General features: G+C 34.8%; 1 protein-coding gene across 4 annotated transcripts in view; it reads left to right on the top strand.

Annotated features, from left to right (window-relative positions):
* The window catches only part of SNX13 (sorting nexin 13), a 65,535-nt gene that overhangs the window by 20,563 nt on the left and 19,060 nt on the right, over positions 1–25,912 (top strand). For 3 of the 4 annotated variants that reach the window (XR_005627307.1, XM_039707792.1, XM_039707803.1), the window contains exons 2-16: positions 544–656; positions 5,198–5,300; positions 10,163–10,252; positions 10,675–10,796; positions 13,344–13,465; positions 13,612–13,713; positions 14,381–14,469; positions 14,920–15,003; positions 17,458–17,596; positions 18,046–18,134; positions 18,799–18,898; positions 20,418–20,611; positions 21,646–21,750; positions 23,143–23,275; positions 23,983–24,020. Coding sequence is in view for 3 of the 4 variants with exons in the window: in XM_039707792.1 (XP_039563726.1) it covers positions 544–656; positions 5,198–5,300; positions 10,163–10,252; positions 10,675–10,796; positions 13,344–13,465; positions 13,612–13,713; positions 14,381–14,469; positions 14,920–15,003; positions 17,458–17,596; positions 18,046–18,134; positions 18,799–18,898; positions 20,418–20,611; positions 21,646–21,750; positions 23,143–23,275; positions 23,983–24,020 (1,623 nt within the window). In the remaining variant the exon portion in view is untranslated. The remainder of the gene's footprint in view (positions 1–543; positions 657–5,197; positions 5,301–10,162; positions 10,253–10,674; positions 10,797–13,343; positions 13,466–13,611; positions 13,714–14,380; positions 14,470–14,919; positions 15,004–17,457; positions 17,597–18,045; positions 18,135–18,798; positions 18,899–20,417; positions 20,612–21,645; positions 21,751–23,142; positions 23,276–23,982; positions 24,021–25,912) is intronic. The other variant, XM_039707812.1, reaches the window with a different exon arrangement.

A 25,912-nucleotide genomic window follows, 5' to 3' on the forward strand; every position in this document is an offset into this window, starting at 1 on the left:
ACTTGACTGGAGAAAGGGATGCCTTTTTAGTCTTGCACCTAGCTTGATCTAGGGAAGAAACAGTATTGCTTGGTTGTAGAAAATAACATGTTTAGATGTGTAAAACAAGGCTGTATTGTCTCTTCCTGTTCTATCACAAAGTCTGCTTTTTCCTAGGAGATGGTGGAGAACTTTTCTCACGGTGGGGGTAGGGGAGGAAGTGAGGAGGAAGTGATCTTAAAAAAAATGCATGAAAGGAGAATAGAAAAAAAAGTGGCACCTTAAAGGATGATAGTTTTATCTGAAATAAGAAATGAGGAGCAGTATTTGAAAGAAAAATGCTCTAATGTTGGCTAAACTGGATTAGTGGCCTACAATATAATGAAGGACATATTAGATAGCAATATTATCTTAAAAACAAGGATAATTTTTTATTTCATCAAGCAGAGCTTATATCTGGTTAAAATGTATCAAACATTATAGAAACTACAAGTATTGCTCTGAGACTTAAAGTTGTATGAATATAATATTAATTATTCCTTTTCTGTATGTTCTTGTTTACAGACCAGTCTTTCCATATGGGGATGGGGAAGTCTTGGCCTTGTGCTTTTTCTAGTAACTTTTGGACCCTTCGCTATATTTTACTTTGCATTTTATATCCTCTGCTTTGTGGGTGGGTAAGTATATTACTTAGTGTTTTGTTTAATTTGTTGTGAAAGTAAAATTTTAATGGGTGTGTTAGCAAAGAGCTTGCTCTGAAAATCTGAAGTGGCCTTTATGTAATTGTTTCGCCATTTGAGCACCTCTTTATGAGCAAAACTTTTGTAATTGAAATCTCAATTTAGCTGGTTTTGGTGGATGTTAGAGGACAAATGCTTGCATTAAAACAGTGGTAATTTCAGTTCATACTTTTTATTAGTGTCCATTCTTTTCCCAGGTACTTCTAATACTTACGTTTCCTTTTCTACCACAATCTCATTTTCCTATCTAAGGCACTTCATTCATGGGAGTGGATTTTGTCCTGTGTGTGTGGAAATAATGATGTCTTTGAACAAGTAGATCAGTTCAGCAGCTGTAGACTTTTCACTTGTTATCTATATAGGCAGGAAGGGAGCAAATGTGAAGTTTAGCACCATTATTACATTGTATATTATGATGTTTGTCTTGTAACCATTAAAACATTTTTAATGGCAAGTTAGAATGTCTTAGTGGTATATTCTTTTTACCTTCTTATTTGATGCCATACAGAATGTATCTATATTCCTGCATATCTCATAAAAAATGTATATAGAATGTAGTAGCTAGAATTAGAGCTGCTATGCTTGGGTTTCAACTGTACTAGGCTTGGTATTTCATCTCTGAGAAATCAGCATAGTCAGCCTGTTAGAAAAGGGATTTAGTTAAGGTATAACTAACTTGAAGTAAATGCTTTTGTCTTGTTAAGTAAATCTTGATACAGGTATGGTTGGCATATTTTGTTATCTGTCCAGGGCATGAGTCAGAGTTTATCCAAAGGGCAAGAGTGCATCTGCTTGCTGTTTTGTCTTACCACTTCCTTAATACTTGCAGTATGGAAAATAACATGGGATATAATAATTTCTTAAGACGTTATCCTTCATTCTTGCACAGTTTCAGTTTGGATTTTCAAAGCTGACAGTCAAAGCAGAGTCTCAGAGCATGTCTGAAGTCAGCTACAGTTTGGCACCATTAAACTGCCTGTGGTGCCTGAGCTCATTCATTCTCAAGTCAGCTCTCATATCTCTTTGCTGTGGTTATCATGCTGCTTTGATTCATTTTTGTAGCTAGTCAGTAAACATTGAATTTGTTAAGGATAAATTCATCTAGTGGTAGTGTATCTGTTGGGGCAGAGTGTTTACTTACATATATAGATGTGAAGTCTCAGCCCTTGCAGTGGAATGTCATCACTTCATTACTTTAACATATACATTTTGGCTGTGTCTGTGATCTGGCCCTTTGTTACTCTGTTAATCTTTTTCAGAGTGATACACTTACTTTAACATTCAGCAGGCAGAACCATGAGTGCTAACTAGGCCAAATGGGTTTATAAATTATTCTTGCCTGCTTTTTTTTTGTTGTTGTTGTTTAATTAATTCCCCTGAAGTTTCACAAAGTGCATGGTCATGCTTCTGTTAGAAACAAACAGAAATTGTTATGAAGTAACTTTTGCATTTATAGTTAGCAATTATATGTTATAACATCATATATATAAATCTAGAAAACAAAAATTGGTCATAGTCGTGTCTATAATATTTACTGTACACTTCTCTGGAGTAAAATGGCTATTTTGGACATGGATTTTTGTGATTGAATTTTTTGTTGAAACTTGGAGTTCTTACCCAATTTCACACAGTTTTCTAGGTCTTTATGTTTCATTCAAAAAAGAAGTGGCCCATGTCAAAGGTTTCTGAGTCCCAGTAGCCAAAAGTCCAGTTTCTGTCCCATTTTGCAGTTTTAACAAAAGAAAATGCTGACTCACAGCTGGTCACACTCTTAGTATTGACCTAAGCATTTAAATAATATATCAGTGAGCTGTGCAGGAAGACAATGGTGATGCCACATCTGTGTGAATGCAATCAATCTGTTTATACTGTTTAACTCCTATTATGTGCTAATAATTTCTGTTTGATGTGCACTCAACTCTGTGATTGCACAAATGCCTCGTAGTAAATGTACTGTTGTTTTTGCTATACATGGAAGAATACTGAAACTACTTGTATATATGAATAAAAGTTCAAATCACAATTTCTCTGTATTTCATTTTGTTTTGTTTCAAGACTGATTTATAAAATGTTAGTCTTTTTCCATTCAGTGATCATTCACTTAGGGAACTGAGCTCAAAAGCAGGAGCCTAAAGATAGATACTGTTTACTTAACATGTGTAGAATATTACAGAGTGGTATTCTTTTTTCCTCTCCCTCAAGTACTGGTGTAGGCCCCTTTACCTGAGTGCTGAGCCTGTCTGTTAACATCTGCCTTTCCTATTAAGAGTGTTTCTTATCTTATTATCTTTCCTTCCCTCTTTCAGCCCATAGGAAGTAAAATAAAAATTATGTGAATTGTGGTTTTGCCAAATATAAAAATCGAAATTCCTTGGAAATTTCAATTGAAATTTCTTGAAATCAATTGCTTTGCCATTTAAAAGTATTTGCTCTGTCATCAAATCCCATCATTATTGATACTCAATTACATCCATGTCTATGTGACTGTCTGGCTCCATTAATGATTGTAACTGCTGACCAAATCAGGAATGGTTCCGTAGCTATTATTTGACTTTCACAAAGCATTCAGCTGAGACATTACTTTTCAGACTTGAAGGGAAAGTGATAAGATGTGGTCTTAATTATTTTATCTTTTACATTTGTTCTGTTGTTAATCTACCCTTGAAAAAGCTGGCCATCCAGTAATCTTTGGAATAATTTTTTTTTAAATGAAGAAAAATACAATCTTTTCATTTTTCTGGTCTTTTAATTTACAGAACACTAATATGATTTCTCATTCATGTATTAAAAATCATCTTGATGAATTAAATAAGCATTTACACTAGAAGATTCAGATTAGCTAACAGATGTCCTGAATGTTCAGACTATGTATCCTTCTCTAATGCTCACAAGATTTCATATTAGAGAATAAAATGTGTTAGTTTCTGCCAGAGAAGAAGCAGTTCCTAGCATTTAAAGCATAAAACTGATAATACTTCAAGGCATCTAATATTAGCCTTTTATTAGACCATATTGGTAGTATTAGTATTTTTGAATGAATCATTACCTTTAAAAGTATCTAAATATTTGAGAGAAAACAGAGATAATCTTTAGGTAGTTATTTCCAAGGCTTTATTTTTTTTTAATAAAAGAAGATAAGCAACTGGCTGATAGATGTTTGAAATTAAAGTTGATTTTAGGCCAAACTTGAGTATACTGTTTTCTTTAAAAGACAACTGAGGTTTCCAATAGCAAAGTGTAGATAATCAAAAGAAAATCCAAACTTAAATAATTAAAAAGAACCCAAAACATTAGTGAAACTAATGTTGTGATTTTTCTAAGCAAGTTCTTGTCTGTGAACTGTGGTAAGTGTTATGATTTTAAAGTTGCAGGGAGCAGGAGGGCAATTAATCCTGCTTTTATTTCTTGGTGTCATATGGCAGGTAAGGATGGCTGCAATGGAGTTGGAGGATCCAGTGAACTCCTCTTATGTGTTGTCAAGTTACTGATAATAATTTGAGTAGCTTTTTTTTTCACCTCTTTCATGGAATTAACCTCACAGCTTCTGAGTTACTGGGCCTCTGGGGGGCTTAAAAAGAAATTTTTTAATTTTGGGAATTAAAACCTTTAAATGGCATATTTTAGCTTGATAGGATTTTTTTCTGTAATCTTGTGAGAGTATCATATATCAACAGCAATCTGTATTAAAAGAACATATTACTTCAGCACATTTCAGGCCTGGAATAGCTTTGTGAGTTCCTGTGGTCACAAATGCTCATCAGCTGGCCTTTAAATGGAATGCTTTGAAATTTGTGTAAAAACTGTGTGTGTTTAGCCATCTCAAGGTTAATCTGTTTTCTTCTGTGCTTGATATTTCAAAGTTTACATCCTCTGCTTATGCTAGAACTAGGAGAGACACTAGGTTTTCATCTATTTCCTAGTAAAGCCAGCTTGATGTTCATGTGTTCTTGTGCCTTAGATTCATAAGCTGTGAATAAATTCTTGCTGTTCTAGAAGGGTAAGCACAATGTCTAAACATATGCAGTGGTTAGTTATGCTTACTGCATCAGTTTATTCCTGGACTGTGATTTTGTGGCTTACAATACAGTGGAGCAGCCTACAGAGTTTATTTCTTCATAGTGTTGGAGACTCTTCATATAAATGCAACCAAAGCAACTTCTGTATGTACCCCTCTTCCCAAGTGCTAATATTTGTGAGCACGGGCAGTGTGCCATCACAGCAGGCACACTGTAGCATAGACAATGCTATATAGATTTTCTGTGTGGTAAAAATATACCAAGACAGACCATACAAGACTGGGAAACTTCATACTTAGGCTTCTGTCAGTTATTTTGAGCAGAATGTTACAGTGTGGAAAAGCACAAAAGTAGACAGTGAGGACTATCATGTATTATCATTTTATAACTTGCTGTTAAATACTTTGTAGAGGTGAGAAAATGTGGCTGTTGTTGTACCTGGTCTTTCTTTTTCCATTTTAGGGGTTTTGTGGTTACTCTTTTATTTGGAAAAAGCAATTCAGAAAAATACCTTGAGCAGTGTGAGCATTCATTTCTCCCTTGTACATCAGTTGGGATCCCTAAGGTAAGGAAAGTTTTCTGGTCTTAACTTGTAGAGCAGATTTTATAACTTGGTAAAAAATAATCAGTTTTAATGTAAGAATTGTGCCCATTTCTCCAGGTAAAAGAGCCTGCTTTTATCTTTTGAGTCAGCTGCAATGTGTAAATGAAATGACATATTTTTCCTTTATGAAATACAAGTTTTTTAATAGGTTATGGAAGGTTTTATTTAAGTATTGTTTCTTCATTGTGAGAAGTGAGTATGATATGACTGGCTAATATCTGTGAGGAAATTACTAAACCATTCCTTTCTAGACTACTTGTGTGTCTTGGTTTGTTTTGGGGTGTAGCTCTTTCTTGCTTTTTTGTGCAAGATTGTCACGACTTCCTGTCACTATTTAGGTGTCGTCCACCACTGGATCTGTAGTCTCTTTACTTTTGATTGTGATCAAAAAGTTGCCTGCCTAACTAAGAAAGTCAAACTGTTACAAAATTTAGATTTGCAGTGCTTCAAGGTTGTAGAGGTCATCTTTCTCTCTCTTCAAGACCAAGCAAAAATTCTGGAAACGCATAGATGAATACAGAGCAGCAGTGAAATCCACTTTTCAGCTCTGTTATTTTCTGAATATCTAACAGGCACATCATTTGGTTGATGGATGCGAGTTCAGAGTTCCTAACTGGATAAATCTGCATCTGTTGAGTTCAGAAAAAGTTGTTAAAAGCCAGGAGGTAGAATTTCTAGCAATTCCTGGTTTATGAACTAATGCCATCTTCTTAGGTCAGAAGTTTAGATATATCTTGGTCTAATACATTTGCACTCATCAGAATAAACACTTCAACCCAAAGAGTGCTAATTATAGTAAATTTAATCTCACAGCTATTCTGACTGAAGCACCTTGATATTTCTTAGCTGTCAGTTCACTACACTTCATGTCTGTCAAAGGGGTTGATTGTTCAGCAGTATCAGTAGCACATAGAAATTTACCTTGTGATTCAGCAGTATGTTTTCTAGTCACAGAACTTTTTCTGTGTCTGGTTCATTGCTTGTTTGGTGTGTGGCCTTTTCACTTAAGTCTTCGAATATTTTAAAATAAATCTGAAAGTGTACCCTAAATTGCAAAGTAAGTTCACTGCTCCAGATGAAAAGTACAAAGTTGAAGGCTGAAAAAGGAAAAGTCAGCAGTCGGCTAATGTTTCTGTTCTGTTAATGAGACCTCATTGTGGATGGCTAAGATTCTTGGTGCTATATAGACTTTAGTGCTTCTGTTTTATAGGTTTTTACTTAATGTCCTGTGTTTTGAGGGCAGATTTAGAGAAGTTTTTCTGTTTTTTAAATTTCCTCTACATGCTGAAACTTTTTTTTATGTTAATGTTCTATTTTGAGTTCAGTATGTTGCTTTATAAAAGAAAAATCTTGTGGAGTTTTTGTGTACTCTTTGCAAATTCAGTAGTTTGACATCTGATTTGAATATGGACTATTGACACAGCGCTTTCCTCAACTGACCTGTCTCAACTAATCTCTGGATTTAAGTTTTGTAATATGAAGGTATTTGTTTTTAGCTGACTTAGGAAATGCTATTTGAAGCTGCTCACCAAATAAAATCTGCTTGTCTTCTATAATAGTGTTTTCTCTTTTGCCACTGCACTAAAGTAGCATTAACAAGGGTAGGTAAGCTTTGCAGTAGCACTGCTAGTAGAGATGAGTCCCAGCCAAAACCAAACATGTTGTTTTGTGATTCCTATTTGCTATTTCTTTATTAAAGTGCTGCTGACTTGTATGGAAAATAATATTTTTAACTTTTTTTTTTTGTGTTTAAAGTAATTTTGGACCTAAGTGGTCTTAAACAATGAATATTCTTTCTAGTGCCTGGTGTGTATAGATTATACTTCTTCCATAAACCGAGTACAAACTGAATTCACCTGAATATGAAATTATTTTGTGGTAGTCTGAGGAGTAATCTGGTTACATTTGTTCTTTAGAAGATGCTCTTTTCGTCAGAGTTTTATTGATAGTTTTGGGGCATTTTTGGTACTTAGTGATTTTTTTTTTATTTTAGGCTAAGATAAATGTTCAAATGCTTGATTTTACAGAAATCAGTAGTAATACAGAGCATCAAAGTTGTGGCTGGATGTAATGTGTAGAATGTACCATACATTACAACACCAGATCTGGTTCTGATAGGTTTCCTTGATTGCTGCAGGTTATACTTGCAAATATATAGTGAATACCTCACATTAAGGAGATAGATATAGAATAGATATAGAATCAAGGTACATTTGATGGAAGATTGTACACCTTTCTACAATTTATTGTAGATGTCAAACTACTTAAAACAGGGAGGCTTAAAAATTAGGCTTAGACTTGCTTTTCTTTTTGCGAGTCATATATAACTTCTGTGTCAGGAACCTACAGAATGATACAGTAATGAACTGGCTCTGCAACATACACAGTTGTCTGCAGGCTTCTATTAAAACAATGTTGAGTGAAAGGTAAGTTTAGAGCCTTCTGAACTGTTAACTTGAATGCTACTTTCAATTGAAATTACAGTTTCACTCCAACAGAAGTATGAAATGTTTGGTCCTGATAGTTGATATCTCTAAGCTTTACCCAAAAGACAAAGAGTAGGCTTGGTACAATATTGTCAAAGGACAGTAAGAAAACAGTGATAACTTAAAAGCAGTAGTTGGATCCCTAAATAGTCTCTGAGTTTCTTTAAGTCAGTGGATCATATCCTATGTCACAGATTTGAGGCAGATTTGTAAACACCCTATGTCTTGTCCACTCAAAATGTGACTGCAATTGACAGTCTAAATGAGCCATATTTCATATTTGGTAGTTACCTAATAGTTTCAAAAGAGGACTTCAAAAATACCCATTAGTGCAGTGAAATAAAAGTCTAAAATAACTCAGTGCAGTTAGATGCTTGTGGAGCCTGGATTTGTTTGTGCTGCATCTCACTTTGTGGAGTCTGTCTTGAATTCCTCCCTGCTTAAAATGAAGCAAGGAGGTGTCAAATGTAATAGTAACAAGTGATACCCATTCTTCCTAACCAATCTTTTAATACTGGTGGAGTGCATCAGCCTAATTGTGAGTGATGTGACAGTCAAATGGGACAGTTGTCATGTGAGTTGGGTCCTTCCTTTAAGTCTGTCTTCTGTGTCAGCATCTGGGAGGCAGAAGTAAAACCAACAGTGCTTTCCAAGTGAGACTAGAGTCAGCTGTTGTGCCTGTAATGGAAAAAAAGCACATACTCTAAATTTTAGATATTTTCAAACATATCAAATTAAATTATACTGCAGGCACAGTATATTTTTCCCACTCTTTAACTGGAGTTAAAGAGTAGGAAAAATGGTCTAACTTTGTAGTTGGCTCTGCTTTGAGCAGAAGGCTGGGCAAGATTAATTCCTGAAATCTGGGTCAAAACCCAGATCATATGAACATTCACATTTTCACCAAGTAGTCTTGCATATTCTCTGTGTCCTGCTCTTTCTTGTGCCTGCTGCTTTTTTTACTGCTGTATTTTCCTCTGTCCAAATGTGGTTTTATGCATGCAGTCCTTCAAAATTATTTTGAAAGTTTTGTCTGGTAATTTGTACTATGCTGTGTTTAGTAAAATGTTTAATTATTTGGTTCCATATAATTTTTACTTTGCAAATTCATTAACCTATAGGTGGAATATGCTGATTTTTGAATGTGACCCAGTCTTACTTATATTAAAGTAGCACTGAAGGTTTGCTTGCCTTGAAAGTTTAAAAAATCCCAGAATTTTGCAACAAAGTATTTCTGTGTTGTGATACAGAGTTGCTTAAATAGGAGGATGATTTTTTTTCTGGCCTCAAGTATTTCACTGCCATTCACTGTTAACTGGTTTCAATGAGAGATACTTAGGGTGAGTTTTATTCACATAGAATAAAAACCTTGGATATATGGTTTATAATTTCTTCATTTATGGTTTTGCAGGTCTTCTTTTTCCAATATGGTCATAACTTTCTCTCTAGATCAAAGAAATTACGGGTTTATTTAAACAATAGTGTGAGTTGTCGAGTTATTATTACTGTGAAAATAGAGGAGTTTGTTGCCACTTTCAATGAAATTTTGTAGAAAGACACTGCATTAGTCCACTTGAGAGAAGCACTGATAGAGGGAGTTCTTTTTCAGTATGTCACTTGCCAAAAGTCAGCTCTGATGAGGTAATTCTTGGAGTTAACTGCTTTGAGATGCAAATCCTTCTATAAAGTAATTTGTTTCCCTCCTCATCAATTACTTTCAAAAAGGCTCATCTGTTGAGTAGCAATGGTACAAAAAAGTAATTTCTCTTCTGGCATATAGAATAAACTGAGGTGGATAAAGAAACCAAGAACCCAACTGAAAACTCTCTGCCTGAGATTGCACAGTCAAGTACACAAACAAGAGGGGAACTGGAGTCTTGCACAAAAACTACCTTGTGCTGTTGTTGTGTCTCTCCCTTCTCTCCTTTTCTATTTGAGTTTTATTTCCTTCTGATTTAGTAATTTAACAAACACTTGCTGATTTATATTAAGCAAAAAGTAGGTTTTCAGGGGTTCCTCATAATTATGTACTATATAGAGAAAAATACAGAAAATATTGGTGCCCAGAGGTGGATGCCTCATCCCTGGAAACATTCCAGGTCAGGTTGAACAGGGCCCTGAGCAACCTGATGTAGCTCAGGATATCCCTGATCATTGCAGGGGGTTGAACTAGACCTGCCAAGCCAAATAGTTCTATGATTGTATCTTCTCTATAAATTATAATAATATAGAAAATATATATAGTCATTACTGGGTGTATACATACATATCATAAGTGGTAGAGCTGTTTTTAATTAGAGCTAAACCCTGCAGTTACATTTCCCAATCTCTTTCAAGTGCGTAGAAGAAATGAAACGTGAAGCCAGACCTATTAAGATTGACAGAAGATTGACAGGTGCAAACATAATTGATGAGCCTTTACAACAGGTAAGTTCTAACCAGGACTATTTATTATTTACTTTTATTATTTTGCAAGTATTGACTATGTAATGCAGGAGTTGTTGAGTGAAAATAGAATTTCAAAATTTTACCATATGTGAGAGTGATAAATGAGAAAACCATGGGAGATGGGCCAGGATATTGGGCAATATTTGAGTATGTTTTCAGTATATTTTATTTTCTCAATGTAGTAGTGATAAAAACAATGTGTGCAAACCAGTCTGAAAAGAAGTTTCAGTGTGTGAATTCTGTTGTTTCACTCCCAGTTTCATAATGGCAAAGGAGTATCATTCACTCTGGTAACCCTTTAGAAAAACTGCTGTTGTGTTACCAGGCACAAAAAACTGTTGTATCTTTTTTTGTTCTTTTTCATTAGTTCTTTTTTTTTTAAATTTTCTTTCCAATTTCAGGTAATCCAGTTTTCCCTGAGAGACTACGTGCAGTATTGGTATTACACACTAAGTGATGATGAATCCTTTCTTCTGGAAATTAGACAGGCTCTTCAGTACGCACTTGTTCAGTTTTCTGCCAGGTAAGATTTGGTTTTATTTACATCAATATACTGTGGGTTGTGTGGTAGTAGGTAAGTGGTTAAGTTTATCTGCTATCCTAGTTCAGTTCATTTTACAGAAAGAATATAAAAATTTAAGATTATAATATAAGAAATATGATCTTTTGCTGATCCCCTAGGGAAATAATGGAGATGACAGTGTTTGAAGTCATAATCTTTTGCAAAATGGCCCTTTCAAAATTTACATTGTCTAAAATCACTGAACTGCTATTTTTTTCTTTTTTACAACTCAAACATTAAGTTTGTGAATCATTGCTTCTTTGTATTCTTCATGTAAGAGTAGGGCAACTCCTAAGGTAAGTCTGAATACAGTCCCAAAGTCTGAATTCAACATATGTATCACCTCAGATGATTTTTAGAAGTGGTATGGCTCTTCCATATGTAAGAACAATGGGTGTTTTCTTAGAAAGAATAGTAGTCCAGGGAGTGAAATAGAATGTCACATAGGCAAGCCTTTTTTTTTTAAACAGGTTTCCTGCTACATGATTAGCAATTTGTCTGGGAAATTAATTTCTTTAGTATGGCTGATTTCTCAGCCCAGTTACTATGTGCCTGTATATCCATATACTTTATTAAGTTTTTATTTCAGGTATTCATCCCACTATGCTTATTGTTGCTTGCTTTCTCTGCAGAAGAGGTTGTGGGTTACCTAAATATAAGTAACTTCTTAGCAATTTTAAGGTGTTATCCCCTTCCTCTGTTGACTTGAAAATGTAGGTTAGTGTGCTTTTCTGACAGTAAGGGTCAAAGATGGAAGGCTGGGTTTCATACTAGGAAAAATTCATTATAATATAATTATAGGTATAATAATATATGATATAGTAAAATAATGAAAAATCCTAGGAAACAGTATTGAAATGGTGAAAACGCAGAAGAGGTTGTGGGTTACCTAAATATAAGTAACTTCTTAGCAATTTTAAGGTGTTATCCTCTTCCTCTGTTGACTTAAAAATGTAGGTTAGTGTTCTTTTCTGACAGTAAGGGTCAAAGATGGAAGGCTGGGTTTAATATTAGGAAAAATTAGTTATAATACAATTATAGGTATAATAATATATGATATAGTAAAATAATGAAAATTCTAGGAAACAGTATTGAAATAGTGAAAATGATGCCAAATAAACAGTTATAGCAACCAAACTTATGCATGAAATGGACCTGGCTACCCAGTTTCAGTGTTTTTGTCTGTTTGGTACTGTCCACTTCATTGGACAGTGTTGAGCACTGAGTTTGTGTCAAAGTAGGTCAAATTCTTCCAAGTTTATTTTTCTTTCCTACAGTACAATAGCTCTTCAAAAATAGGCACATTTCCTGTGCAGTTGTGTTCTGCTGTAGAAAGCAAATCAGTTTCACAGGCCTGCAGCCGTTTTGCAGAAAAAATGATGTAGTGTATTTATAATGCATGTAGTTGGATATAGCTGAAGCAGTTTAGGTTAGTACCATTACCTGTAGTTCCACAGAACCTGTCAGCTTCTGGAGAGAATGAGTACAGTGGGAATTTAGTATTCCCTGAGAGCTGCTGCTTTGGGAGCCTGGGGTAAGGCTGCCATCCAGAGGTTTTGTGCAGTTCTGTCTTGTGCGGATGGGGGATCTGGATTGTTTGATCAATGACCCTTTGGGACAGCTCTGCTTCTAATTTACACATCTAGATTTTGCAGTAGCCTTCCCGTTTTCTTCCAGAGTTCCTTATCTCTTTCTCTCTCCTTGAGAAAAGAAAGAGCAGGTAAGGGAACAAACACAAACAAAGGAAGTGTTGTAAAGGGATTCCTGTTATAACAAAGTGGTCATCTTGAGAGAGTTCATACAGTAAAATACTTAGTGTGGTGTAAGAACTATTACTAGCATCAAGGTTCATTAAACCGATAATGCACAATCATATTTTTAGGTTATATAGTAAGGCACAGATTCGTAAAAATACCTCTATCCTTTTCACACCTCTAAGGAAGTAGTTTTATGTAAATCTAACAGTAACTATTTTCTGGTCTAAACCTGTGTGTGTAGTCAGAAGAGTATGCTAAGAACCTCATATAAGCTGTGGAATCAGTTGTTGATAATATTAGATTGTATTTAGTTTCAGGTGAAGTGTGTGTTTTCTCACTGGTACATATTCTGCAAGTTCAGAAGAAAATTATTTTGATTAGATGCCTTCCAAAATGGTAGAAAGTATGGCTGAAAAAAGACCTGGAGAGTGTTTTAGTTTTATGTTTTGAACTGTTTAAATCGGGACTTCTCACAGATATTTGACAGTGTCACAAATAAGAACACTATTCTAGATTCAAATGTTGACTTTCAACTAAATTAAACATAAATATTAATGTGGTACAAGAGTGGTATTTTACAATATTTGGGTTTACAGTGGATAGGCAATGAAGAGACTGATTTATTTCTTTGCTTTTCCATGTTTACTATCAGTGTGGTTCTTGGCAGGAAGGAATGGGAGGTAGGAATTTATTATTATTCTTTGTGTTCACAATAAAATGATTACTTTCCATGGATGTCCTTTACTAATAGGTCAAAGGAAACAGACTGGCAGCCTTATTTCACTACACGACTTGTTGATGACTTTGGCACTCATCTTCGAGTTTTCAGAAAAGCTCAGCAAAGGATAGCGGAGAAAGGCAATCAGATGAAAGGTAATGTGAAGTATTTTTTTATTTGGGTCTGAGTAGGCTGGTATTTTATGTGTGTGAAGTATAGTTAGCTGTATTTTATAATTCAAGTTCTCTCTCAAGTTTCTGGTCTTGACAAAAACATGCTTTTTTAATTTTCTTTTGCTTAGATCAAGCTGAGGAACTTGTAGATACATTCTTTGAGGTTGAAGTTGAAATGGAAAAAGAAGTTTGTCGTGATCTAGTCTGCACTTCTCCCAAAGATGAAGAAGGTCTCTCAATATTATCTTCTGAGTAAATCTTTTAGTATGGGAAGCTAAATTAAAATACTAATAATTGTGTTCACAATATAAAATGCTTTAACATCTCAGCATATGACTTTCAAAGTGTGGTGATCTACTATGCGCATATATTTCCTCTGATTTGTACATATTAATGTGAAAACTAAAATGAAGTATGTAAACATGACTTACCTATGTAAGTCTTCCTTCTTTCATTGGAAAAATTTTAAGATTAAAATATTTTTTCCTGGGAGGGAGGGGATGGTTTTGCAGATTCTTACTGCTTTTTGGTAGAGGTGCCTTCCTTATCACTATTTTGTAGTTTTCCTGCAAAAAGCACTGTATTTTTAGGGAAAGTGTTGAAAGAGAGGAAAAAAACCTGAATATGTTAAGTGAGGAAAATGCATTTGAGTTAGGTTGTTGTGGTTTTTTTTAATCTTGGCTTTCGTTGTCTGGGATTTGAGGCTGATCTTTTTTATCAGTGCTGCTTATATTCCATCTGAAAGGTATTGCTGTAATGCTTGGAATGTAAGAGATACATGATTGTATGTTGGAACTCTGAATTAAGGATTTATCTATGGCATTTGGTTATATCAGGTAAGATGTGATGTAACATATTGTAAAATTGTGCTGAGGGGTTTTTGTTTTCCTTCTCTAGGATTCCTAAGGGATCTGTGTGAGGTTTTACTGTATATATTGCTACCTCCTGGAGACTTCCAGAACAAGATCATGCGATACTTTGTCAGGGTAAGTACAGATTCTAAAAGCTATCCCAATTCTTTGGTTTAATGTCATAAAAATTTTTTAAACTGCTCATCTTATTTTCTGAAATTGATCTAATTTAATTTTAGTGTATTTAAAAGCAGTAGAGTCTTGATAAGTATTTAATACAGTGAACAGTTTGTTTGAAATGTTTTTAAAGATTTTTTAGCTCCATCATGACAAAAGCATGAGAAAGTGGATGTTGTTTATTTTGAGGTTGTTTATTCTTGAGGAGGCTTTTCTTGTAATTTCTTGTAATTGCAAATTACATTTGTAGTGTTAATTGGAGGAGAATGTGGTAGTGCCTATTAAATGTTTTCTGTAATTACACTTCTGTGTTTTAAGCTCTACACAGTGATGTATAAATTGTTGCAGTTATACTAGCTTTATGAATAAATGTATAAAATGATGATATAAAAATCCTTTGTTTTTTAGGAAATCCTCTCCCGAGGAATTCTTCTTCCATTAATAAACCAGCTCAGTGATCCTGATTATATTAATCAGTATGTCATATGGATGGTAAGATGTAAAATGTTTAAAATCATTTGTATTTTCAGAACATAGGTGTCTGGTATAAACGGTACCACTGGATATACCGGTGACATAATGAATTTAGGGCTGCTATTTTTAGTTTTGTACACACATACACATAGAGTCTATATATCTGCATTCTTCATTTTGATTGTTCAACAGAAGTTGCCTGACTGAGGACTAATGTATCACAAAATGTAAAGTTCAGTCCTCTGACTGTTCTTCTTGGCTGTTTGGGAAGTATGGCAGTACCTGTGGAGGTGTTTTCTGCTGACTGTTTACAGTTTGGCCTTTCAGGCTTAAGAGGTCTCAAGAATGAAATCTAAGAAACATTTATTTCTTCTAAAGAATTTCAGGGCAGTTATTCTAGAACTGTTTGTATTAACCCTAAGTAATTCAATGGAATGGGCAGAAACAATTTTTTTACTTTGATAACTCTCTAATGCACCTGCCAGAAAAGCCCCAAACTTTTAAAAATAGTATTATATAATAAAGCTAACATAAATAAAATATTTGTGCTTTAATTACAATATTTATTCTTTGCAAAGCAAGTTAAAACTTACTCTTATATGTTATTATCCTGTATAGTTCATGAATCAAGTTTAATTTTTTTCCCCCCAAGTCCTCTCTTTTTATCGATATAATTTAGTCTTATAGTGTACATTCAAATTCTACGCTGAAAACACCATTGCATTTCAAAGTTCTTCTTATGTATGGAATTATGGAATAGCTTCAAGTGTATATGTACAATGTTTCCTTCACTCCAGCCTCCTTCATTTAATGTAAAAGTTTGTACGCATTCTAAAGGAACCTAGCTTTAGTAAGAAAAAATATTGCTCATCTGGAGCAGAATTTTAAGTTGACGATTCCCCTTTCCTCCTACGTGTGTTCTTTATTTGTAACTTGGCCTCATTCTTTATTTACTGAACACTGCCCCCGGCTGCATCCAGAGATAGGATTCTGAACTTTTTATAAAGCTTTCTGTTATGATAGTGATGTCCCAAATAACTAATTTTCAAAATTGCTTTCTGAGATGAAGAAGCAAATGTGCTGGGCAAAAGATAAGGAAAAAATTTAGTACAAGTCTTATGAAATGGAGATTGTTTCAGAAATTAAGGTCAGAAGTAGAGATGACTGAAATAAATCCTGGCTCCTTTTGGAACCTTTGACATAAAAGTCACACTTGAATGAAAAGATCCGTTTCTGGAAAAGAGAAGTTTAATTCCAGGCATACCACAGTCCAGTACTAATTCTGGTGCAATAAAATACAAAGCTTCAATAAAAAATCAGAAGTTAATTCAAACTTCTCTCTTCATTGTGAAATTTACAAAATGTTGTAAGTTCAAATACTGCTTGTACTATTACTTTTAAAAGCAGATTTTTAGGGAGATTTTCCCATTAACTTTGATCAATGGTGTCCAGTCTCCATTCTTTCTGCTTCTTGCATCTCATGTCAATGCACTTCTTCGGTACAGACCGAGTATTACATTTCCATATCAAAGTGAGCATTTATAAGAGATGTGGGTGAAGTAGCTTTTTTAGGTTCAGATGATTGAGTTCTAACACTGTCTTTACTCTCAGCACCTGTGTGCACGTGTTGTAAAGCTGCCAACCTTTCCCTGATCTCCATGCTGCATTCACAGCACAGTTTCCAGTGATCTTGGCAGCACAGCAGGCTCCTTTCACTTGCACAAATTCCTTTGAGTCCCTAGAGCAGGTTCATTCTACGCCAATACTGGTAAAATTGTGTGTATTTAAATAGCTAATAGTATTTGTCAGGGTATCTGAATTAGCGTTCCAGAGAGGAGTCATGTAGATTTGTTTTTCCCTCAGTAGGTTATGATTACATGGTAGAATATTTTGCCAATACTGGTAAAATTGTGTGTATTTAAATAGCTAATAGTATTTGTCAGGGTATCTGAATTAGCGTTCCAGAGAGGAGTCATGTAGATTTGTTTTTCCCCATAACCAGTAGGTTATGATTACATGGTAGAATGTTTCAATTCTTTTTGTAATTCTGTATCTTAAGAAGCCATACTCTGGGACCATGTATACTTGCAGGGGATCTTGGTAAAGGTGACCATGAAAGTGGTTTCACCATTTTCTACCTACTTAGCTAAGGAGATAATAGCAGAAGATGGTGGATTGGATTTTGGAGATCTTCATTAAGGAGGTTGATGGACTTTGTTGTGTTGATGTGTCTGTGTTGTACTTCTTGAAAACAGAAAGTGATGGTGTGAAATAGTTTTTGACTATGTATGCTTTTTCTGTTTTAGTCCATGTAAAATTTCAGTACCAAAAGGAAAATTTAGAAGTGTCAAAGAACTTTCAAAATGTCACTTCGCAGTGCTGTATCAAACTAATTCACTTGAAGAAGAATCACATCTTGATGTTGCATTTTGCTGTTTTGCATTACTTACAGTGTAAAACTTTGTGTTTCAGATTCGTGATTCCAACTGTAACTATGAGGCCTTTATGAATATTATTAAATTAAGTGATAATATAGGCGAGTTGGAAGCTGTGAAAGATAAAGCAAGTGAAGAATTGCAATATCTTCGATCTCTAGATACAGCAGGAGATGGTTAGTGCTGCATTGTTTTGCAAAATATGAAATGCATTTAGAAGCATGATCTCTGTAGAACATTGCAACAATTAAAAAATAAAAGCTCTGATGCAGCATAGTATAAAGTATTTTATTTTTTAAAAAATTGCATGAGAAGTGATAAAACTTGAGTTTTCATTTACATAAATGTTTTGTTGGTTGGTATGTGTTTGATTCCTTTTTGTAGGTATAGAGAATTTGGTTAGCTAAGTGTATTTCTGTTAAATCAAAACTGCCTGACTGGTGGTTCTCAATTTCAGTAATATTTAAGGTAGTAATGGTAGTCAGTTAACCATTAATGTGAAAAAGGGAAAAGAAAAATATTTCTTCTTGTTCACTTCCATTAGCAAGGTATTTAAACTCTAAAAAAACCTCAAGACTTTATTTAGTCATCTACATTGCTTAATTCTCTTTGTTTTTGCTTGCAGATATCAACACTATAAAAAATCAAATAAACAGTTTATTATATGTTATTAAAGTATGTGATTCAAGAATTCAGAGGTTGCAGTCAGGAAAAGTAAGTGCTTTAAAATTTTTTTCATTTCAAAAGATTGAGGTTGCAAATGACTGACTGGTTGTTCGTTTTGCTTGTTTTATAATTGAGGGTTGATAGAGCTGGTATGTTTGGCTTTACTTAGTTTCTTGAGTCTCTTAATTTGGCCTAGATGTGGTTCCAAGATAATGTAATATTCTGCATGTATTGAGTATTAAAATAATTAAGCATTCTATAGCTGTACCTGAAGGTATTGCTGTAATAGCAAGAAGTGTCATATAGGCAGAAGAAAATGTGACAGAGATGAATTTAAGTTGTGGCGACCTGTGGCCCATCAAATGGTGACATTAATTCTTGTTAATTAATTTTCTGCTACTGTCACTGCTGATGAGGTATTTGGGGTTAATTTGACCTGCAGAGTATTACATGAACAGCAGTATTAAAATACAACTTACCATGTAGTAGAACAGCTGCAGCTGGTTTTGAAGGCAAATAATTAAGAAAACATAACCTTCTAATCTGGAGTTTAATTTATGAAAGTCTAGATTCATGAAAATAGCTAATCATTGAGCTGCTACTTTATTATATGTATTGTAATTTTTTTTAACCTCTATGCTTTGTAGTAAGTAGAAGTTTTAAACGTCAATTTTAAAAAAAGCCTATGAACACACTGAACTGTGTCTTACAGGAAATAGATACTGTGAAACTGGCAGCAAACTTTGGAAAACTTTGCACAGTCCCTCTGGACCATATTCTGGTAGACAATGTTGCACTACAGTTTTTTATGGGTAAGTGTTAATTTGTCTGATCTGTTTTGTTTATAATGAATATGCTAACTCACAGGACTGTGTACTTGGAATTGTTAAATGTCAGGACTAAGGATATCCATCAGTTTTGTTGGTGACTGTAATCCTTTTAATGCAGGAGATGGGAGCAGTCCAGGAAGTTCCTGCAGTGCGTGGGAGGTACTTCCTGACACAGTTGGTGAGGCAGCCAATCTAGAAAGTCACCTGTCTGAACCTGTCATTTGCAAACAGGGTGATGTGTAATTGGAGGCTGTCTTGGGCATAAAATGAACACCCTCAGTCAGTTTGCAGATGACACTTAAGTTGGGGAGGAGTATTCATCTGCTGGAGGGTAGGAGGGCTCTCTAGATGGAAGAACGCTGAATTTATGGTCTGAGATCTTTGTATGAGATTCAGAAAATTGAAGTGCCAAGTCCTGCCCTTGTGTCAACCCCAGGCAGTGCTGCAGGCTGGGCGCAGAGTGGCTGGAAAACTGCCTGGCAGAAAAGCACCTGGGAGTGCTGATTGACAGCAGCTGAACATGAGCCAGAAGTGAGTCCAGGTGACCAAGAAGGCCAGTGGTATCCGTGTTTGGATTAGGAATAGTATGGCCAGCAGGATTAGGGTGGTGATTGCTCCCCTGTACTCAGCACTGGTAAAGTCACACCTCAAATCCTGACCTTCACTATAAGAAAGACAAAGAGGTGCTGCAGCATGTCCATAGAAGGGCAACGAAGCTGGGGAAGGATCTGGAGCATAAGTCTTGTGTGGGCTGTCCCAGGAAACTGGGGTTTCTTAGGCTGGAGAAAAGTATGCTCAGGGAGGACTTTATCCCTACAACTGCCTGAAAGGAAGCTGTAGTGAGGAGAGCGATGCTCTCTTCTCCGAGGCAGCTAGCAAAAGGGTGAGTGGAAATTGCCTCAAGATATGCCAGATGAGGTTTAGGTTAGGTATTAGGAAATATTTCTTCACCAAAAGGATGAAACACTGGCTTGACAGGCTGCCCAGGGAAGTGGTTGAGTCACCATCTCTGGAGGTATGTAAAAGACATGTAGATGTGGTGCTTAGGAACATGCTTTAGTGGTGGACTGGAAAGTGTTAGATTGGCAGTCTTGAACATCTTTTCCAATATAAATAATCCCATGATCCTGTGAACCTATTTTTTAGAAATTCAGTTTGAACTTCATCTCCATTTGTGTCGTGCTCTACAAGCCTGTCATATTCCCATGGTAATGAAGGATTCACTTTTTACATGTGCGTTTGAAGATTCAGTGCTTAGTTCCTAGACTTTGCTCTCAGATTTTTTTAGTGATTATCACCAATATGTATATATGTATACATATACACACATACATATCACCAGTATGTATATGTATTTTTTTCGTTTACTCTATATGGCAAGTATTCCAGATGTATAACCAGATCCTGGTATTCCATGTGTAGTCAACATCATAGAGAATTCCTATTCCATTTCTAAGATGCACAACAGTAATTATGATCATGTGGTGTCTGTTTTCTGTAGATTACATGCAGCAAACTGGTGGCCAAGCACATCTGTTTTTCTGGATGACAGTGGAAGGATACAGGGTTACAGCACAGCAACAACTGGAGGTACTTCAAAGCCGGCAGAAAGATGGAAAACATCAGACTAATCAGACCAAGGGTCTATTAAGAGCAGCTGCATTTGGAGTTTATGAGCAATATTTATCAGAAAAGGTAGGAATAACCTGATTCTGCAGTTTGTTTATTCTTTGTACTGATACTTCTTTGATATAGTTATGGCTAAGTTAACATGAAATGGTTGTTACGTAGTACAAGTTGCTTACATGTTGACACTTAAGCTATTGTATGTGTATCTTCTCTTTCTCATGTCAAGCAGTAAGGAAGTCTTCCTCTTTTGTGTTCCCCCTCATTTATAGACTCATATTGCCCTCACTGCTCTGACTGCCTTGTTAGATGCACTGTGTTCCTCAGAAGTTGGCTTTCTAGAACACACAATCTAGAGCCAATGTAAAGACAGAATAAAAAAGTCTCTCTACGTATGCTGTCCTTTTCCTTCCTTTTATTCTGCCCTTCGCCCTTGCCTGCCCCCTTAAGAAGTGTTATTTAAAAAATGGAACTGAGTATTTGTCCAAACTTGGATTCAGATTGGATTTTCAAATGAAATAGCTTCCTGTGCTTCTCTATAATTGTCTGTGTAAATCACTCAAATATCACCATTGGGTATCTTTTCAATAGGCAGTAAGGATTCCTCTGAGGAAGAAACCACTCATCAATTTGTATTGACAAAGCATCTTTGTTCTGAATTTGTGTGTGCATAAAAATCACCTCTCACTCAGAAATGGGCAATTGACAAACTGTTAGCCTTTCCTCACATGTTTCAGAACTTCATCCTATTACTTTTTTATTGGCTTGTTCTTGATTTCTGCATCTTAATCTTTTTCATAAATAAATAAAAGCTGTTCATAAGTCTGAGCAAATCTGATTTAGGTACTGCTTCAAAATGTATGTATAAATTGTTTCTGAGGCAATTCCTAGTGAAACTTCCAAGTTTTAACACAAACTCTGTACTTAATTTTGGGGGTGGATGGGACCTGACTCCTATTGTATGTTCTAGACAGTTACAGAGATACTTGTGAAAAAGAAATTTGGTTTACTTAGAGAGTTGCAGCATTGTATTGGATTTTATTTGATAAAGTAGAATTTTCTTATTTTTATGCTGCAAAAGTTGATTTAGATCTCTATGACAGGCATCTCCAAGAGTTAATATTGATGACAACTTAGTAGCAAAACTTGCAGAAACATTGAACCATGAGGATCCAACACCTGAGATCTTTGATGACATTCAGAGAAAGGTATACTCTATTTGTCCTTCATTTCATAAGAACTGTTAATGCTATGGAGTATAAAATATAACTATAGATGCTAGAAAAGAAGTCAAATATCTAAACCCTAAAAGCTGTGTAACCATTTTTCTGTTCTATGAAAATCACAGTCTTTTAAAATAGTCAATTTTTGCTTTTCCATTTGTTAGCTCATGGTTTTCAGAGCAGTAGACAGAAGGAGTAGGTGTCCTTCCTGTATGAATCCTAACTATGAAACACAGTTTAGAATTATCATGTTTTTATTTCTGTTAATGAACCAATTCAAGAAAAATGTCATGAGTACACTAAAACATACAGTATTTGTTCAGTTTTACTTCTCTTTTTCAAAGGTGAATGTAATGGCCCCATCTTAAATCCTATAGCTGTTCCCAGAAATTAGTTTGACTCGTCCATTTCTGCAAACTTGACCAGTGAAGCACTCAGAAGTAGCAAGTGCTGAAGAAAAAAACAGTGTATTTACTACCTGCTTATGTAGACTTTATCATTCAAGTCTAATATATGTGTTTAAAAAGGAAAAGTGAATTATTGATATTCTAGCAATAATTTACATACCCAGTCTGAAATGTTATTTTTGATCCTTACTTCAGTGTTCTCATTCATGCTACAAATTAGTGATACAAGCTGTAGAATTTAGAATCACACTATTGTATTAATTTAAGACTAATTAAAGCACCTTGTGAAATCTGGGCCTTGCTTGTGAATTCTGCTGAAGAGCTTAAATTTCCCATGTTACAAAAGAATTGAACTTCCTCAAACCTGGATGGATTGGTTTTTTTTCTGTTCTTACTAGATAGAGCAATGGTCCATGGGAAAAAAAATAATTAAAATATTCTAGAGTTTACATGAGTATCCAAACATTATGAATTAATTCCTGCTATGTATAGATACTTGTGTATATGCTGTGAAGGTAAATTGTTTGAGGCGGTGTGGTGAAATCTTTTTTGAGGTATGGCTATATTGTATTGACTAAACTAGAAATTTTCAGAAAGGTGGCATATGATGTCTTCCCTCCCCTTCTGTCTGTCTTCTCACCTCTTGCCCTAAGTATTTGCAGGTCTACATTTATAGTTTATCTATAAGGAGGGACTGAAATAACCTTTTATGAAATGGATAAAGACCAAATAGGTTTATACTGCATTTAGAAGGGCTCAGAGCAGAGGACAGAAGCATTTCTGTTGTGCCACTTCCCTTCCTAGATGTGCATGTTTGACTAGTTAGGTATTTTCTGATAACCTTTCCATTAAGAGTAAGTCAGAGACATGTATGCACAGGTACTTGTTTAAGTAGAATTTATGAAAATTAGTCTGATTAATTAAAAAATGCAGTAAGTATTTATGAAGCTGGCATTTTTGTTTCAATAAGGTGTATGAGTTGATGCTGCGAGATGAGAGGTTCTACCCTTCGTTCAAGCAGAACGTCTTGTATGTGCGTATGTTGGCTGAGCTGGATATGCTGAAGGATCCCAGTTTCAGAGGATCAGATGATGGTGAAGGAGGTGAGCTTTGTATCTGTAAGGGGTATTTCCTGGGACTATTCTTTTCTCTGCTTTAAAATGAAAATAAAAAAATTATCCATACTGTTTTTAGGAAATTAAATACTTCTGTGGTGTCTCATACTTAAATTCCTCCTTGTGCTTTTGTGTGTAAACTCACATAGGGATTTCACTGTACTAAGTTTATTAATCTTATATAAATACTTGTCAGTTCTTGGTAATTAGTTTGTCATTAAAATAATGTGCAGTTCTTCCATTCTATATTTTTTGTGAAAATATTTAAAACTCTTCAATGTATTGGGTTCTTTTAATACATAATTATACTCCTCTCTGGAAACAGAAATTGAAAGTGCATAGGAGATATGGCTTCTTAAAGCAAATAAAATCATTGTTCTTGTGAACTGACGTACAAATCCAGTGGAAATTGTTTTCACTGTTTAACCAGCTCCTTAACAAAAGAGTACCATGTGGAGATATAAACTTAAAAAAAAGTCGAAGTATTTATTTAGAACCTTTATAAACTTACATTTCTTAAAGTGTCCTTTCTGGAAATTTGAAACACTTGGATGTTGCATGCAGCATTTTGTCCAGTGCCACAGTTTTCCTTCATTCTCCATGTTTTGTGAATGCATTTTTATTTATGTGTGGCTCTACAACAGAGGAAAATCTTCTAATCTGGTTTTTCCTTCCCTTTTCTTCACTGCTCCCAGAATCTTTTAATGGGTCTCCTACTAGCAGCATAAATCTGGTAAGTGCCTTTTTTTTGTCCTCAACAGTAGAGAAAGTGTGATAAAATAGTTTTAACTTAATGTACATTAGAGGTTTCACTTTGCTGCAGTTGAATTTCTGAAAAAGTTTTTGAGTCAAATTGAAACACACAAGTTACTAATTACTCTGTAAGATAAAACTTCTCCTTTTTGTATTTTCCCATGTTTAATGACATTTTGCATTGTTTCTCACAGAAAGTTAATTTATGGAAAGCATAATTTATTACCCCATTTGCTTTTGTTAAATAGATATAAATTTGGAGTTATGTAATAATAGGTGAAAACAAGTACTTTGAAAAAGAATTCTCAAAGGATTAAATTCAAATAGACTGTAAAACAAGGTATTTAATTACATTTTTGTTAGTTGATTATTTTTTTCATTAGGACTTGATTTGGAAACATTAAAGTATCTGGAGTTTATTCCAACCATGAGTCTTTGGTTTTTTTATCTGTCCAATTTCAAGTTCAATTTTTTAAGTGATTCTTGACCTGTGTCAGTCTGTCAAAACGTTTTCTTTGTTAAATGAGTGTACCTAAACCAAAAATGCAAATACATTTATTTAAAAAGTCAAAATCATAAGAAGTTTGGTATATATCCTTCCCATGTTTCTGCAGACAGTGTGTGGCTGTGCCACAAAGTACATGAGATTCAATTGGGCATATGAGAGTTTCGAAACCTTTTAGTATCATGAAGGTTTTATGTGGAGATTTACAATCTGCATGCAGTTTCCTGGGTTATGTGATGCCCAGGCCCTTCTGTTTTTTTCTTGTAAGTTACTGTAGCTCCTTAGGAGTTCCACTGTCATGCTTGCATCAAAAGGAATGAGTGTTTTCTAAAAGAATACACGTAACATTAATGTTATAGTAGTGTTTCAGTGTGGTGGTTTGTTGTTTATAGAGTTTGTGTTTTTGTAGGTTTTGGATTTTTAATTTAAACTGGGATTTTCGTTCCTATTATTTTCCGGTTGTTGACATTTTGAAATGTAAAGAAAAGGGGAGGTTTTAGCTGATACAATTTATGCAAACTCCTGGTAGATACAGAAAAAAAATAATTAATTTAGCCATATTTTTTCACAAGAGCCTTTTAACTATTTCTTGAAAAGATGTTTCAAATGTCTTTTAAGTACTCTTTCTAATAATGTTGTGACATACGACAGTTATGTTTTATGAATGAGGATTTGTCATTGTGGTGGCTTATCTGGCTAGTGGTTTTCTGCTGCTTCATTTCAAGTGACTTTCCAAGCTAAGTTAGAAAGTCCTAAAGTCTTTACCAAGCACTGTTGCAGTGCTGATAATAGGTATTTGCATGGGACTTTTCAAAGACTTGATTTTTGGTTTTTTTGTGATGAGAGTATTTATAGAATGCTACATTTATTATAAAGAGTTAGGAACGTTCTAGGAGAAATACATAAGTAAATTTCTCTTTATGCAGAACTACTTTTACTTTTCTGTAGTCCATATTGTTCAGGGTGTTCAGTGCTTTTACAGGTGTTTGAATACTGGTAGATCAGTTTTTGCTGGCTGAATTCCATGTCAAGAGTAAGTTTCTGTACACATAGTTTAGCTCCCTTGTGTTAGTCTGTTACATAAGAAAAATAGACCTTGGAAAGGTTACTTCAAAGGTCAGGGAATTTCTGTACTTGCAGCTAATGACAATGTATTAAATAAGATTGAGTTGTGATATTTTTAGGTTTTTAATTAACTTGTGTTCCTGTGAATATATGTAATAGTAGAGATATTAGCTCATATTAAATGACTGCCTGTTATCTGTTCAGGTTTCAACCTTTTAATTTACTTGTATTAATAGTTGCTGTGTATTGCCTTGCCACAGTAGTTGAGTGTTTCCTAAAGTTTCTATTGTAAAATAAACTGT

This window comes from Passer montanus, unplaced genomic scaffold (genome assembly GCF_014805655.1).
Source record: "Passer montanus isolate IOZ18808 unplaced genomic scaffold, ASM1480565v1 scaffold10, whole genome shotgun sequence".
In the NCBI taxonomy this organism is placed as follows: Eukaryota; Metazoa; Chordata; class Aves; order Passeriformes; family Passeridae; genus Passer; species Passer montanus.